The 17,961-nt window shown below is 43.9% G+C and overlaps 1 protein-coding gene across 2 annotated transcripts in view; it reads left to right on the top strand.

Annotated features, from left to right (window-relative positions):
- The window catches only part of LOC139376351 (YEATS domain-containing protein 2-like), a 73,050-nt gene that overhangs the window by 43,975 nt on the left and 11,114 nt on the right, over nt 1-17,961 (top strand). The window contains exons 17-22 of one of the 2 annotated variants that reach the window (XM_071118786.1): nt 3,325-3,443; nt 4,558-4,707; nt 11,996-12,181; nt 12,683-13,127; nt 13,318-13,452; nt 13,776-13,925. In XM_071118786.1, the coding sequence (XP_070974887.1) occupies nt 3,325-3,443; nt 4,558-4,707; nt 11,996-12,181; nt 12,683-13,127; nt 13,318-13,452; nt 13,776-13,925 (1,185 nt within the window). The remainder of the gene's footprint in view (nt 1-3,324; nt 3,444-4,557; nt 4,708-11,995; nt 12,182-12,682; nt 13,128-13,317; nt 13,453-13,775; nt 13,926-17,961) is intronic. The other variant, XM_071118787.1, reaches the window with a different exon arrangement.

Here is a 17,961-nt window from a genome sequence, read left to right as displayed (position 1 = left end):
AGCCTACTTTAACAACAGCTAACTAACTAACCAAAAATACAGTGGGTGGTCCGCCCAGTTCTAACTAGTGTGTTTAACAAAGTTTACCTACGGGTAGTGTATGCCCATGGGCGACTTGTCTTGGTTTCCCCCTTTTCCCACCAGCATCAAACAAACACCATAACCAAAACAATACTCACAGGAGATGACAAAGTGATTTGGAGGTGCTCAAACAAAAGAGAGGTTTAAGACACAACGAGAGAGTGAAACACAGAGATCTACATACATGGCATTTACAAAGAGATTGAGCTACTGAAATCTATGAAGAACAGAGATCTACCAACATGGCATTTACAAAGAGATTGAGCTCTAGAGCAACAAATGATGGGGTTTTTAAACCATGGGGAAGGAACTGTGATAGGGTAGGAAACAGGAGGAGGTGTGTCTTCAGATTGTTGATTGGATTGTTGACTGATTGGGGAGTGATGATTTTCACCTGTGAGGGGAGACGGAGAGAAAAGAAACACACAGGATACACACACACACAGGATAATGGTATCCGTAACAAGCATGTCTCTCTGTGTCCAGGAACAGGGTTGGAGAGCCCTGCTCTAGGCATACTATGCTGAAGCATGTCTCTCTGTGTCCAGGAACAGGGTTGGAGAGCCCTGCTCTAGGCGTATTATGCTGAAGCATGTCTCTCTGTGTCCAGGAACAGGGTTGGAGAGCCCTGCTCTAGGCGTATTATGCTGAAGCATGTCTCTCTGTGTCCAGGAACAGGGTTGGAGAGCCCTGCTCTAGGCGTATTATGCTGAAGCATGTCTCTCTGTGTTCAGGAACAGGGTTGTATTATGCTGACGCATGTCTCTCTGTGTCCAGGAACAGGGTTGGAGAGCCCTGCTCTAGGCATATTATGCTGAAGCATGTCTCTCTGTGTCCAGGAACAGGGTTGGAGAGCCCTTCTCTAGGCGTATTATGCTGATGCATGTCTCTCTGTGTTCAGGAACAGGGTTGGAGAGCCCTACTCTAGGCGTATTATGCTGAAGCATGTCTCTATGTGTCCAGGAACAGGGTTGGAGAGCCCTGCTCTAGGCGTATTATGCTGATGCATGTCTCTCTGTGTCCAGGAACAGGTTTGGAGAGCCCTGATCTAGGTGTATTATGCTGAAGCATGTCTCTCTGTGTCCAGGAACAGGGTTGGAGAGCCCTGTTCTAGGTGTATTATGCTGAAGCATGTCTCTCTGTGTTCAGGAACAGGGTTGGAGAGCCCTGCTCTTTTTGTATTATGCTGAAGCATGTCTCTCTGTGTCCAGGAACAGGGTTGGAGAGCCCTGCTCTAGGCGTATTATGCTGAAGATGGTCTCTGTGTCCAGGAACAGGGTTGTATTATGCTGACGCATGTCTCTCTGTGTCCAAGAACAGGGTTGGAGAGCCCTGCTCTAGGCGTATTATGCTGAAGCATGTATCTCTGTGTCCAGGAACAGGGTTGGAGAGCCCTGCTCTAGGTGTATTATGCTGAAGCATGTCTCTCTGTGTCCAGGAACAGGGTTGGAGAGCCCTGCTCTAGGCGTATTATGCTGAAGCATGTCTCTCTGTGTCCAGGAACAGGGTTGGAGAGCCCTGCTCTAGGCGTGTTATGCTGAAGCATGTCTCTCTGTGTCCAGGAACAGGGTTGGAGAGCCCTGCTCTAGGCGTATTATGCTGAAGCATGTCTCTCTGTGTCCTGGAACATGTGTCCGCCCAAAATCTTTGGGTCTCTGGGTGTATTATCAGGGATATTTCTGCCATTGAAATCTTTGGGGGGGCTGGAAATATGATTTTAGTGTTAACTAAAGCGACTAAAACCTGTGGTGCAGTGCCGGAGAAGTGGGTATACTCAAACTGCACTCCCCCCCCCCCCCCCCCCCCCGGCGTGGGAAGGGGAAAGGGGGATAACTAGTGAGTTGTCCAACTGAATGTATTCAACTGGAATGTGTCTTCCGCATTTCACCCTGTGTAGAAAAATTCTATGAGAAACAGTGACATAAACTCTGAATGACCTAAAATGATAAATCCCATTTTCGTCTTTCACAGTCGGGTCAACCCAAGCTGTACTGACTAATACTAGGCCTACTATTGAAACGGATAAATGATGCTGTCAACTGAGTAAGAAAGTCACAGGTTTCTGCTTTTCCATTACATAAAAAAAAAGAAAATGCACAGCAATGCTTGAACCATATCAGGAGACCACTTTTGAGGTCTGGGACAAATCTAATAAAAGTGGATTTTTTTTAGTGTAGTTACCATTCAATTGAAGTGGGCAGGCACAGAACACTGCTGTTTGGTAAGCGACGTTTCTTTAGCACACGACTTTGCAAAACAAATGGCCACTGGATTGATGCAAGTAATCATATCATCATTCTGCCAGGTAGGCATAGGCTAGTTAACATTTAATAGAGAAGGTTTTTGGGAACGTCCTTTCCATCTACCAGAAGACGGATAGGCCTATCGTTAGCATCGCTATATTTCTCCTGTTCCTTCATTTTTTTAAACCTGGATGTTTTACTTCATATTATGAGGTGTGTCTTACCTTGCTTCAAAGTACCCTGTAGCCAAAATCCCACCATAGAAACACGGAGGCAATTATTTTAGAAAGACTTCCTCAAATGTTCTCCTGTTCTATTGGCTTTCTTTCTTTCACTTTCTAGCAGCCAAAGGCTTTATCGTAGTCATATTAGCATCCCATGATGTTGCATCTTTAGATCTCACCAATTTCAAACGGATATTTCCATCTCTGTCCATGTGGCCGCACTCATTTGCAGTGAGCAAATTGTATTTTGGAGCATTCGCCCGTAGGCCTACCGCTGTGTGCACATTGCTGCTCTTAAAATGTGAAAAGATGATAGTTTATCATAATTTTAAGCTAAACATTCTGATATTTTCCATCAGCCTTAATAGTTGATACGGCGTATACCTCCACTACACTACTTTGATACACATTGTGGGGATTCAGAAGTGAGTATACGCAATTCCCGCTGAGAAATAAGATATAAAGTATGTTGAAAAGATAATGGACCTATACATTTTTTATTTATCTTTGAGAATTCTCAATCACCAAAATAAAAGCTAGACATCCAGGGAGAATTGACAATAACCAAAACAAGGAATTTAGCAGTATAAAGCATTAGCCATGGCAAAATGCATGGAATTGCAGGGAATTAGCTTCATTTTCTCTCAGTTGCATGGCAAAATGTGTAGAATTACAGGAAATGTTCTCTATAGCCGGTCCGTCCGTGCCCACCACCTAAACCCTTTTATGTTGTATTATGCTGAACCATGTCTCTCTCTGTGTTTGTGTGTGTGTAGGTCAGCAGTCCCAGGGCAGCTCCTCTACAGGCTCTGGCTCCCAGACCCCCACCTCCTCATCCAGCAGCCTGCCCTCTAACCTCTCCTACACATCATACATCCTCAAACAGACCCCACAGGTACACACACACACACACACACACACACTGATAATCACATCTTCTCACTCTCTCTCTGTTCACCCTTGTATCCTCTTCGATTCATCTTTGAGTGAAACAAGCTGCTGTCTTTCATGTCTTATTCTTGTGGAGAGTCTCATGTCGTGCTCAGAGTAGAATAAAAGTACTCTCTTCAGTCTCTGAAATCCATCACACCTGTTCATTTTAAAGACTACTTGCTAGCGGATTTTGTTCTTCGTAAAGAATACATTTTTGCTGTTTTGTGTTCATGAAGGCTGGGATTTTCATTTTGTAAAGTCTGTCTTTAGTATTCCGGTAGTGATTATTTGAAGACTTTTCCCTTTATAAAGTACATTCTCTGTGGGTAATTTACTTTAGTAAAGCTTATCTTTAGCATTTCAGTAGTGATTGAGCCTGCTGCTTCCTATATCCCTGAAGTAGATTCATTCATTATCGAGCCGTTGATCCAGCTCTTAACTCCAGAACAATACCGTCTCCAACAACTCCTAATGAAGTATGTGCGTCCTCTCTTCCTCCCACCTGAAAACCTAAATCTGGGGCAGAGATCATTTCATGTCACCGCTCGCTGTTCTCACTCTCACGTCAGTCCAACCTTTGGGAAAATCTTTAGCCGTTGCCATCGGTGTGCCTGCAGAGAGTACGGACACATTTAGACATCCTCTTCCTTTCCACCGTTCCACTGGTCGGTGGCAGCAAATTCATGTGGCCAACCACACACTTGCTCATGCACACATTTGCGAGTGTTTGTGTACACAAACACACACACCCCTCCTCCATCCTTAAACAGCCTAACTAAAGAAATCACCCGCCCCTGTTATCTTCCTCCCTAACTGCTGACTAATTGTGCCAAAGAGGATGTTCAAATTTATCAACCACAATGTGCCACCCATTCATCCCACCAACCCTTATTACCAAACTGTTGAATAAACCAATTAATAAACAACAAATACATGTTACCAACCCGGTCCATACTTATAAACTCTTCAAGAAAAGCTCTAACAAAAACTCTCAGATGGTATGGTAAAACCCATTGCTGTTGATATTATCTTTTAGTGTCGTATCGACAAAGCTGTTTCTGATTGATCTTTTCCAGGGCACGTTTCTGGTTGGCCAGCCGGCGTCGCAGGGCGTGGGGAAACAGGGCGCGGCCAGTTCCACAGGTCACGTAGTGTCGTCCCCTGCGACCGTCACCCAGCAGGCCATCCGGGTCACAGCGGGTCAGAAGGCTGCCATCCTGGCTCAGGTCAGTACTGTCTAGACACAAAATGGTGGCCATAGTTACTTACACTATAGCCATAGTTACTTCTGGGAAGATGCTCTTAATGAGCTATGTTGTTTATTTATGAGCTGAATATCAACTGTCGGCTGTAAAGAGTGCTCAACCCCTCACACTGCTGATTGCTGTGCAGAGACACATGTGTTCTAATAAGGCCAGCCACTGCGCAACATTCCTAAATTCAGTCTCGGGGAAAAGACAACAGTTTTGATGACAATTATTGAAAAGAGCAGTAGGTATCCCACTTTTAAGTGCTGTTAGATTTCTTTATCAACTGAAATGTTTGCGCAATTGGCATCGTTTTTACAATCTCTGTGTCTGGCATGACAATATAAAAGATTACTGCGGGTAGCGCGTCGGCCAATCAAAAGCATAAACTTGCCAGTATATATTTTTTAGGACATTAAACAAGCAACGATGATATTTAGAGTCTGTGATCTAGCTAACGATTAGCCCTTTGTGGTAAACAATGCAGAGGAGCAACCCCATGCTTCAGCCAAGTAGCCACCATGCTGCATCAGACAGGTGATGATGCATAGCACACCTGCCTGATACCAACCATGTACAGGGCCTAAAGATATTGCCTTTCATCTTAATGGGCTCATTTCTGGAGATCGATGTCCGAGCCCCCACGGAAATCCAATTAGCATAATACACAAATCCCCATAGAAGTAAGCTAGAGAGAGCCTTTTTTTAAGCGTCTCAGTCCACCGCATCCGCCTATGTCGCACTTCCCGCATCTGCGGTGAAAGATGACAGAGCTAGAGCGTTGTTTGTCAGACCATGAGACATCTCAAAAATTGGTCTTCTCACAAAGTCGTCTGTAGCGTCCGAATGGTTTGGCCTCCAAACAAACTACTCTCACGAACACAATAGGGTTCTCCGTTTTGTTCTATGACCCCCACAAGCGTCTTGGGACTCTGAAGTCGGTACAGGCGATCTGCCAACTTCTGTCTGTAGCGTCTGAGCAGTTTGAGCTACACACTGACCCCTCTGTGGAAAGGTGAGACTCTCTCTCAAACATGTACAGTTCCAGTCAATAGTTTGGACACACCTACTCATTCAAGGGCTTTTCTTTATTTTTAATATTTTATACATTGTAGAATAGTAGTGAAGACATCAAAACGATGAAATAACACACATGGAATCATCCAGTAGCCAAAAAAAGTGTTAAACAAATCCAAATATATTTTATATTTGAGATTCCTCAAAGTAGCCAACCTTTGCCTTGATGACAGCTTTGCACACTCTTGGCATTCCCTGATTCTTTGCTAATTTATTTTTCAACTCTGTTGTAGTCCACCTGCGGTAAATTCAATTGATTGGACATGATTTGGAAAGGCACACACCTGTCTATATAGGGTCCCACAGTTGACAGCGCACGTCAGAGCTAAAACCAAGCCATGAGGTCGAAGAAATTATCCTTAGAGCTCCGAGACAGGATTTTGTTGAGGCACAGATCTGGGGAGAAGTACCATAAAGTATGTTGGCAGCGTTGAAGGTCCACTAGGTCCCCTCCATCATTCTTCAATGGAAGAAGTTTGAAACCACCAAGAATCTTCCTAGAGCTGGCCACCCGGCAAAACTGAGCAATCGGGGTAGAAGTGCCTTAGTCAGGAAGGTAACCAAGAACCCAATGGTCACTCTGACAGAGCTCCAGAGTTCCTCTGTGGAGAACATTTCAGATGCAGCTCTCCACCAATCAGGCCTTTATGGTGGAGTGGCCAGAGGGAAGCCACTCCTCAGTAAAAAGCACATGACAGCCCGCTTGAGAGTTTGCCAAAAGGCACCTAAAGACTCTCAGACCATGAGAAACAAGATTCTCTGGTCTGGTAAAAGGTTGAACTCTTTGTCATGAATGCCAAGCGTCACGTCTAGAGGAAACCTGGTACCATCCCTACTGTGAAACATGGTGATGGTAGCATCATGTTTTGGGGATGTTTTTCAGCAGCAGGGACTGGGAGACTAGTCAGGATCAAGAGAAAGATGAACAGAGCGAAGTACAGAGAGATCCTTGATGAAAACCTGCTCCAGAGCGCTCAGGACCTCAGACTGGGGCGACGGTTCACCTTCCAACAGAACAACGACCCTAAACACACAGCCAAGACAACGCACGAGTGTCTCTAAACAAGTCTCTGATTGTCCTTGAGTGGCCCAGCCAGTGCCCAAATAACCCGATCGAACATCTCTAGAGAGACCTGAAAATAGCTGTGCAGCGATGCTCCCCATCCAACCTGACAGAGCTTGAGAGGATCTGCTGAGAAGAATGGGAGAAACTCCCCAGAAACTCGTCATAACCAAGAAAATGAATCCCTGCCAAAGGTGCTTCAACAAAGTACTGAGTAAAGGGTCTGAATACTTAGTTAAATGTGACATTTCAGTTCTACTCTTTGTCATTATGGGGTATGGTGTGTAGATTGATGAGGGGGAAAATAATACGTTAAATACTTATTGCCTCAATACTTATTGCCTCAGCTATTCGTTTGTAAAAATGTCTAAAAACACAACACTTTGACATTATATGGTATTGTGTGTACGTCAGTGACAAAACAAATCTCAATGGAATCCATTTTGAATTCAGGCTGTAACACAACAAAATGTGGAATAAGTCAGGGGTGTGAATTCTTTCTGAAGGCCCTGTATATGTCATCGTTGAGAGGGGCGATGGATTTATTTTTGTATTTTATGGCTAGCTATGATATAAGGTACTCGCCCAGACTGCATTTGAAGCATGAAATAACGGCAGACTCTGCCAACTTTTTGTGAGTTGCAGTGGGTACACAGTACACACACAGATACCCACTGCCTTGTTGTATCTAGGTCACACCATGCATGTTCTGGGGGATAAATCTATAGCCAGCCAACTTTTCTATATCCGTCTATCCTCACACAGGCACAAACACACTGTAGCACAACATTGGTGCACTAAAGGCATTATTATACCATCGTAGTAATGGTCATTTAATCTAGTAGCTTCAAGAGGATATAAAGGCAGGGATTTAAGCCATAATTTGCATAGATATAGAACACTATACCATGTTATTAAATGTGTGTTTCTCCAGTAGGTATCCTAAAAATAAATTGGACTCATTGAGTGGGCTTTAAAAAGGCATTTAAAAAAAAAAAGGCATTTCTTGTGTGTTTTCCTATGTGTGTGTGTGTTGTCTGTTTTTTTTGTTTGCCCTGACTATATGATTAGTGCTAATAATTATGCCTTTGGCAGACGTCTGAGCTTTAACTTTGGCTAATTATTTCTCTCTCTGTCTCTCTTTCTGTGTCTCCCTCCGTTTAATTGCAAACATTCTCTCATCCTCTCCTCTGCCAGTATATTTTATCATTGCCGTGGTCTGAATTGATTAAGCTATTTAGTATGGAGTCAGGCAGTAGTTATGTCCTCTATGGATATATAGTTGAACTTCTCTTTCTCCTTTTATGGATTAGTCCTTCTTCAAAACAGCAGGTGCAAATACTACTAAACTGAGCTAGTAATTGACTCTAAGTGCCTTTTCAGAGGCCAACCGTTAGGGCTGTGACAGTGATTGAATAACCCTCTAACTGACGGTTATGGATGAAGACAGTCAAAATAAAACAACCATCAACACCGTTTCAATAGGCCTCCATTGATTGTAGGTTCATGTAGATAAACTTGACCTAATAACAGGAGTGTTTACTAATGATTATAAGAGCTTGTTTTGCTAACTTCATCCGTCTACTAAACGTTCTCCAGCTCCTCTTTACAACTTTCCTTTGATGCTCCAGCAGCTAATCTGCTAGATGTGTGGGGTAGAGCGCTATAGGCTACGGCACTTCGGTAATCAAATCTTTGATGTGTGGACTTTTTAAAATGTAAATATAAACCAATGCACATTTTCATAGCTTGCTGGTAAATAAGTTCATCGGCGTTCTTTAAAAAAAAAGCTTGGATGTGTCTGACTTCATTAATTATTCAACAGCAGTCGACAAGGTTGTTCTGGCTCTGAGGCCTATAATGCGCTAATGTTGTGTGAAGTAGACAATGCGCCTTAGGCGGGACAAACACAAATTGCCGCCCTTCTATCCCCGCAAAGTAGAATAGTAGCCTTGGCTATACAGTATCGGCCCGCAATGCACTATTATGAATGCCCGTGTGGTGGTCTACCGTTTGTAAAACAGGCATTTTACTGCTAATCCCTTTCATTTGGTTGCATACATTTCTGTTAATGCATGTATTAATTACAGTAATTTACTATTCTCATTCTCGGAGTGGAAACATTGGTTGCAGAGTTCACAACCTGTTAACGCTTGTGAGAAACAAGTTTGGGTTCATTTCATACCATAATTTACGCGCTCCATGTGAGCAATGAGCAATGTGTCTGCTGTTGACGGAGCGCGCGCCCTTGAGAACGCATAGAAGTACCTGCTTCTCGCGAATGTCAAATGTAGGAAAGTGCCCAGCTGGGCTTGTCATTCATTTTATCAGTCAACAAAGTCTTTATTTGTTATTTTAGTATTTGATAATCCTCTCCCCCTCTAATCAACGTCTCTGATAAATAGGCTATAGATGCATTTGTTTCTATTTTAATGATTGTCAATTTCATTTTCATACTATAGCATAGCTGTCCCCTTCATACTTTCCTAGTCAATTCATTATCTCATAGCCTACTTTTGGAAAGCCTCAAGTTAGGCCCTGTTTTTTTTTCATATGTTTTAAGGAAAGAAGTAAGATCTGCTCTTATGTCTGACATACGCTGATAGATTTGATTGAGGGTTGCTTTTACCGGCGGTGTGTGTGTGTGAGTTGGCTGATTCTCTCTATACAGTGGGGCAAAAAAAGTATTTAGTCAGCCACCAATTGTGCAAGTTCTCCCACTTAAAAAGATGAGAGAGGCCTGTAATGTTCATCATAGGTACACTTCAACTATGACAGACAAAATTAGGAAAAAAATCCAGAAAATCACATTGTAGGATTTTTAATGCATTTATTTGCAAATTATGGTTGAAAATAAGTATTTGGTCACCTACAAACAAGCAAGATTTCTGACTCTCACAGACCTGTAACTTCTTCTTTAAGAGGCTCCTCTGTCCTCCACTCGTTACCTGTATTAATGACACCTGTTTGAACTTGTTATCAGTTTAAAAGACACCTGTCCACAACCTCAAACAGTCACACTCCAAACTCCACTATGGCCAAGACCAAAGAGCTGTCAAAGGACACCAGAAACAAAATTGTAGACCTGCACCAGGCTGGGAAGACTGAATCTGCAATAGGTAAGCAGCTTGGTTTGAAGAAATCAACTGTGGGAGCAATTATTAGGAAATGGAAGACATACAAGACCACTGATAATCTCCCTCGATCTGGGGCTCCACGCAAGATCTCACCCCGTGGGGTCAAAATGATCACAAGAACGGTGAGCAAAAATCCCAGAACCACACAGGGGGATCTAGTGAATGACCTGCAGGAAGCTGGGACCAAAGTAACAAAGCCTACCATCAGTAACACACTACGCCGCCAGGGACTCAAATCCTGCAGTGCCAGACGTGTCCCCCTGCTTAAGCCAGTACATGTCCAGGCCCGTCTGAAGTTTGCTAGAGAGCATTTGGATGATCCAGAAGAAGATTGGGAGAATGTCATATGATCAGATGAAACCAAAATATAACTTTTTGGTAAAAACTCGTCGTGTTTGGAGGACAAAGAATGCTGAGTTGCATCCAAAGAACACCATACCTACTGTGAAGCATGGGGGTGGAAACATCATGCTTTGGGGCTATTTTTCTGCAAAGGGACCAGGACTGATCCGTGTAAAGGAAAGAATGAATGGGGCCATGTATCGTGAGATTTTGAGTGAAAACCTCCTTCCATCAACAAGGGCATTGAAGATGAAACGTGGCTGGGTCTTTCAGCATGACAATGATCCCAAACACACCGCCCGGGCAATGAAGGAGTGGCTTCGTAAGAAGCATTTCAAGGTCCTGGGGTGGCCTAGCCAGTCTCCAGATCTCAACCCCATAGAACATCTTTGGAGGAAGTTGAAAGTCCGTGTTGCCCAGCAACAGCCCCAAAACATCACTGCTGTAGAGGAGATCTGCATGGAGGAATGGGCCAAAATACCAGCAACAGTGTGTGAAAACCTTGTGAAGACTTAAAGAAAACGTTTGACCTCTGTCATTGCCAACAAAGGGTATATAACAAAGTATTGAGAAACTTTTGTTTTTGACCAAATACTCATTTTCCACCATAATTTGCAAATAAATTCATAAAAAATCCTACAATGTGATTTTCTGGAAAACATTTTCTCATTTTGTCTGTCATAGTTGAAGTGTACCTATGATGACAATTACAGGCCTATCTCATCTTTTTAAGTGGGAGAACTTGCACAATTGGTGGCTGACTAAATACTTTTTTGCCCCACCGTAGGCCTATATTTCCATTCAGAAAGTTTGCTAAATCAACCTGTCTGGATCTATTTAATATGAATAAAATGCTATTTTCACGATGTGATCTTGTTGAAGAATATATGCCGCTGCCATCGATTGACCGCAGCCTCTGGGTTTGTGATAATAATGAAATGTCATGATGTCCACAGTGTAATGGCTTGTTCAACTTTGTACTAAGAAGCATATCTACCGACAGTATTGGGTGAGAGACAACTGTATTAGTGTGTGTGAGACTATCAGTCTAGGACAGTGTGTTTGTGCGCGCGCCAATCCGTGCTGCTGTTAGCTACAGGAGAAGAGTCTGACACTCTCACCGTTCACTCTGTTTCAGCTTACATAACCACAATAGCCATTTTCACCTCTCTCCCAAATGACCCTCCTGTCCTGAGCTCCTCGCTCTGTTCCCTTGGGGCCTTGGCCTGCCTGCCTGGGTATTCACATCATGTGGCGTCATAATACTGGGGCTCAATGCTCTAAATTCTCTGGATTCTATTACAAAAGGTTTTGAGTGCATGCTAGAGCTTTGTGTCGGGTGTGTTTGGTCACGCTAAGTGCAGTTCGTTTGAGGACATATCTGCCTCATGTGGGTCAGTCAGAAACATCAGAGAAGCACGGTGTAGATCACATAGATCTCTCTCAATGTAGAGCAGGAGAACTTGTGGAATTTACTATTGAAAGATTGTCTCTAATTAGGCATTGTCTATTTTCTGCATAAGCATTGATAATATTGTCCTGCACCTTTTCCTATATGCTATACAGGGCATTTCCTGTAAGTTATAACTTTATTGATTCTTGATTCTTATATCTAATTTATTTGTGTGGACTGTATGTTGATTGACAGGCGCTGGGCGGGTCCCAGGTGAAGCTGTCTGATGGCTCAGTGAAGACTGTAAGCACGGCGACAGCGGCCCACCTGTCCAAGCCGGCCACGACCATGCTTAGGATGACGGGCGGAGTTATCACAGCCACTAGCTCCACCCCCAGTGCTGTCTCCACCGCCGCTGCCACGGCAACTGCCAGTCAACCGGTGAGTGGGAGGAGTTTGGGGTTACCTCTGAATAGACCCTGTATCAGAACAAGATTATCTGGTCCTTTATGGAACCAAGAAGCTTCTCTTCCTGATCCCCATTTTGAAACTCTGCTCTTCCAGAACTGTTCATTAGAATGTTAGCGTCTTGCCAGAGAGAAATGCGTTCCTTTGTTTCAGCTAGAACTCCCTAAACCCAATGGCCTAGCTTTATCAGTCCGCCTCTTAATTTCAATGAATGGGATTTATCATTGAAGGGGAGCACAGGGCGGTGGACCCTAACATATTATGAAAGAGTTATGAAACTAGAAAGGTGTATTACCCGTAGCCTGTATTATTCTTTCTCTCTAAAAAAATGTTTTTTCTCAGTGTATTTATTTCATGCACAGACTGAAACCATGTGGTGATATTTCTGGCAATAAAACTGTGTGAATCTGTCTGTTTGTGTCTGTGTAACTACATCTTCACGAATGCCAGCTGTTTGTGGTTGTTTGGTTCCAGGTAGCGGAGGTGTCCGTTCAGGCCAAACCTGTATCCCACGCTGTCCTGGTGGCAGCCAACCAGGCAGCAGTCATCAACGCCGCAAAGAACGCCAGCGCCGCTAACGCCGTTACCATGGCAAGGAACACCACGGCTGCCATTACCATGGCAAAGAAATCCACGGCAACCTCCGTTGTTACCATGGCAAAGAGCGCCGCTGGTTTGGTAACCATGCAGAAGGGCGCCACGGCGCCAACTGTCACCTTGGCAAAGGGTCCCACCACCTCTGGCACCGTTGTTACCGTTGCTAAGAGCATTACCAACATGCACGTCATCAGCATGGCCAAAGGGGCGGGTTCTATGGTAGTGGGTGTGCCCAAGAGCGCCAGCACGTCATTGGTCAGTGCGGCATCGCTGTTCAGTGGGATGGTGGCTGGGGGAGGAAAGACTGCTGCTACCCTATCAGGTAGGAAGAGAATATCTATTATGTTGTTTGAGAAAGTGCATTGCTGCTATTTTGGGACAGGTCTCTCTTTTTCTCTCAGTGGGATCACCTGTGTAAAAACAAAGCATAGATTTAAGATAAATAGATACTTTAAGTGGCCAAATGCCCCATCCAGGCTAAGAGTTGTCTCCTGTGTTCTGGTCTTGTCCAGGTATGCTGAAGATCCACTCTGGCGGGTCCAGCTCCCAGCAGACAGTGCTGACTGTCCCTGCCAACCAGCCCAAACAACTGGGGGTGGGCACGGGCACAGGAGGTGTACAGACCATACACATGCCCGTCAACAGAGGTAAGTGTGTGTTGCGATATTAAAACCCCTCGCACACAGACACACACACACACAGTGCACCTGGGCTTTAAACGAACTGGCTCACACACTGTGTACTGAGGAGGAGGTCTAGCCATCAGCTGAGCTCCAGGCCTACATGTGTGAATATAGAGGTTTTGGAGCGTAGTCATGAAAGCCAGAAAAGCAGTCACCTTCACAGCTAAAGTCACTGTTTTATTCATTATACATTCAGTATTCATGTGTGAGTTTGTTCTTGTTGTCCCCTCGTGTGTGTGTGTGTGCGTGTGTGTGTGTGTGTGTGTGCGTGCGTGCGTGCTGTGTAGTAGTCCAGTCCAGCTATGTGTCTAAAGGGCCAGCTCCCAGTAGTAGTTCCACTCCCTCCCCTGGAGCAGGAGTGGCTGCAGCTGGATTCTCCCCCAGTCCTGCTGCTGCTGCCCAGGCCTCGCCTTCCCCCTCCCTGCCCCTGGCCCAAGGTGAGAGGAGCACCATTCGCCTCCCTCTCTCTTGCCTCTCCTTCAACATCCTCCTGTCCCTCCTTCATTCCTCTCTGTGGGTGGCCCTCCCTTAATGTTTCGGCTAGGTGAGCCGAACAAGTTCTCGCATACTCCCGTAAAAGACCTTCGCTTGAAAAACGAGAAAAAAGTGGCAATACTTCTGTTTGTCCATTTTGAGACGCCGTAGCCAGCATACACTCAGAAGTAATCTAAGATGACTCAAGAAATCTGTCATGATTTTCAACGTTTTTGTCGAGGAGATCTTAGTAACGAAATTTGGCAATTGACTAGGATGTTTAGGGTAGTATTTCTCAAGTGAAAAAATGTGCATGCGGGCGAGTCGTCTCAGGCACTTTTATTTTGTATTTTTATTTTATTTCACTTTTATTTAACTAGGCAAGTCAGTTAAGAACAAATTCTTATTTACAATGATTGCCTACCAAAAGGCCTCCTGCCGGGACAGGGGCTGGGATTAATAATAAATATAATTCAAAATATAGGACAAAACACGCATCATGACAAGAGACAACACTACATAAATAGAGACCTAAGATGACAACATAGCAAGGCAGCAACACATGACAACACAGCATGGTAGCAACACATGACCACAACATGGCAGCAGCACGACATGGTAGCAGCACAAAACGTGGTACAAACATTATTGGGCACAGACAACAGCACAAAGGGCAAGAAGGTAGAGACAACAATACATCACACAAAGCAGCCACAACTGTCAGTAAGTGTCCATGATTGAGTCTTTGAATGAAGAGATTGAGATTAAACTGTCCAGTTTGAGTGTTTGTTGCAGCTCGTTCCAGTCGCTAGCTGCAGCGAACTAAAAAGAGGACCGACCCAGGGATGTGTGTGCTTTGGGGACCTTTAACAGAATGTGACTGGCAGAATGGGTGTTGTATGTTGAGGATGAGGGCTGCAGTAGATATCTCAGATAGGGGGGGTGAGGTCTAAGAGGGTTTTATAAATAAGCATCAACCGGTGGATCTTGCGACTGGTATACAGAGATGACCAGTATAGAGTAGAGGTCGACTGATTATGATTTTTATACACAGATACCGATTATTGGAAGACCAAAACAGCCGATACCGATTAATCGGCCAATTTTGTATTTATTTATTTGTAATAATGACAATTGCAACAATACTGAATGAACACTTATTTTAACTTAATATAATACATCAATAATATGAATTTAGCCTCAGGTAAATAATGAAACGTTCAATTTGGTTTAAAAAAGCAAAAACAAAGTGTTGGAAAAGAAAGTAAAAGTGCAATATGTGCTATGTAAGAAAGCTAACGTTTCAGTTCCTTGCTGTTCCTTGTTACATTAGCCTCATCTCGGGAGTTGATAGGCTTGAAGTCATAATCAGTGCAATGCTTGACGCACAACTAAGAGCTGCTGGCAAAACGCACGAAAGTGCTGTTTGAATGAATGTTTACGCGCCTGCTTCTGCCTACCACCGCTCAGTCAAATACTTAGATGCTTGTATGCTTGTATGCTCAGTCAGATTATATGCAATGCAGGACACGCTAGATAATATCTAGTAATATCATCAACCATGTGTAGTTAACTAGTGATTATGATTGATTGTTTTTTATAAGATAAGTTTAATGCTAGCTAGCAACTTACCTTGGCTTACTGCATTCGCGTAACAGGCAGTCACCTTGTGGAGTGCAACGACAGAGAGGCAGGTCGTTATTGCGTTGGACTAGTTAACTGTAAGTTTGCAAGATTGGATCCCCCGAGCTGACAAGGTGAAAATCTGTCGTTCTGCCCCTGAACAAGGCAGTTAATCCACCGTTCCTAGGCCATCATTGAAAATAAGAATGTGTTCTTAACTGACTTGCCTAGTTAAATAAAGGTACAAAAATATATATATATATTTTTTAAAGTCGGCGCCCAAAAATCGGCCCTAATTAATCAGCCATTCCGATTAATCGGTTGACCTCTAGTATAGAGTGCAGTGATGTGTCCTATAAGGAGCATTGGTGGCAAATCTGTTGGCCGAATGATAAAGAACATCTAGCCGCTCGTGAGCACCCTTACCTGCCGATCTATAACTTACGTCTCCGTAATCTTCTGAATCAAGGTTAGTTTGGCAGCTGGGGTAAAAGAGGAGTGATTACGATTTAGGGAACCAAGTCTATATTTAACTTAGCCTGAAGCTTTGATATGTGTTGAGAGAAGGACAGTGTACTGTCTAGCCATACTCCCAAGTGCTTGTATGAGGTGACTACCTCAAGCTGTAAACCCTCAGAGGTAGTGATCACACCGGAGAGGGGCGTTCTTCTTACCAAACCACATGCCCTTTGTTTTGGAGGTGTTCAGAACAAGATTAAGAGTAGAGAAAGCTTGTTGGACGCTAAGAAGGCTTTGTTGTAGAGCGTTTAACACAAAATCCGGGGAGCTGAGTATAAGACTGTATAATCTGCATATAAATGGATGAGAGCGCATCCTACTGCCTGAGCTATGTTGTTGATGTAAATTAAGAAGAGCGTGGGGCCTAGGATCGAGCCTTGGGGTACACCCTTGGTGACAGGCATTGGCTGAGACAGCAGATGTTCTGACATTATACACTGCACTCTTTGAGGGAGAGATAGTTAGCAAACCAGGCCAAAGACCCCTCAGAGACACCAATACTTCTCCCACAAGAATGGAGTGGTCTACCGTATCAAAAGCTTTGGACAATTCAATAAAAGTAGCAGCACAACATTGCTTAGAAGGGCAATAGTGACATCATTGAGAACCTTTTAAGGTTGCAGTGACATATCCGTAAACTGAGCGGAAACCAGATTGCATACCAGAGAGAATACTATAGACATCAAGAAAGCCAGTCATTTGATAATTGACAAGTTTTTCCAGCACTTTTGATAAACGGGGCAAAATAGAAGGCCTATAACAGTAAGGATCAGCTTGATCTCCCCCTTTAAATAAAGGATGAACCGTGGCTGCCTTCCAAGCAATGGGAACCTACACAGAGAGGAGAGACAGGTTTAAAAGGTCAGAGAGAGGCTTGGTGATGACAGGGGCAGTAACTTTAAAGAAGAAAGGGTCTAAACCATCTGACCCAGATGTTTTTTTGGGGTCAAGTTTAAGGAGCTCCTTTAGCACCTCAGACTCAGTGACCGCCTGCAGGGAGAAACTTTGTAGCGGGGCAGGGGAAAAAGAGGGAGAGGCATCAGGGCTAATCGCATTAGAAGGGGTGGGAGATGAGGAAATGTTGGACAGGCAAGGAGGCATGGCTGAGTCAAATAGGAATCCTGACTTAATGAAGTGGTGATTAAAGAGCTCAGCCATCTTGTCGGTAACAACCACATCATCAATTTAAAGGGACATGGGCAGCTGTGAGGAGGAGGGTTTATTCTCCAGGTCTTTAACCATTTTCCAGAACCCCATGGGGTTAGACCCACAGAGAGAGAACTGCTCCTTAAAGTAACTAACTTTGGCCTTCCGGTTAGCCTGAGTGCACTTATTTCTCATTAGCCTGAACAAGACTCAGTCAGCTGAGTATGCAAGCCTTTCGCCAAATGCAATTCTTGAGGTGGTGTAACTCTGCAAAAAAACGGTCGAACCAGGACCTGAACCTGTTTTTCATTTTCTTTGTGGGGACATGTTTGTTAACAATACCACTGAAAATATGAAAAAAATAAGGTCCAAGCGTCTTCGACAAAGGGGATCAAGCTGATTCTATACCAATTTACAGACGTCAGGTCATGAAGGAAGGCTTGCTCATTAAAAACATTTAGCAAGCGTCTATGACAAATCAGGACAGGTAATTTCACTGAGCAGCCATTAAGAACAGAGGCTGTAAAGCAGTGATTTCTGAAGTCATTACAGAAAACACCAGACCGATACCTATCAAGATTATTTATGAGGATAACATTGAGGAGAGTAGCCTTTTCTGGGTGGTTGGAGTCATACCTTGTGGGATTGGTAATAATCTGAGAAAGATTTAGGGAGTCCCATTGCTTTAGGACTTGGTCAGGTGGTTAAAGC

Source organism: Oncorhynchus clarkii, chromosome 20 (genome assembly GCF_045791955.1).
Source record: "Oncorhynchus clarkii lewisi isolate Uvic-CL-2024 chromosome 20, UVic_Ocla_1.0, whole genome shotgun sequence".
Classification (NCBI taxonomy): domain Eukaryota; kingdom Metazoa; phylum Chordata; class Actinopteri; order Salmoniformes; family Salmonidae; genus Oncorhynchus; species Oncorhynchus clarkii.
This window is presented reverse-complemented; position numbering and strand designations above follow the sequence as displayed.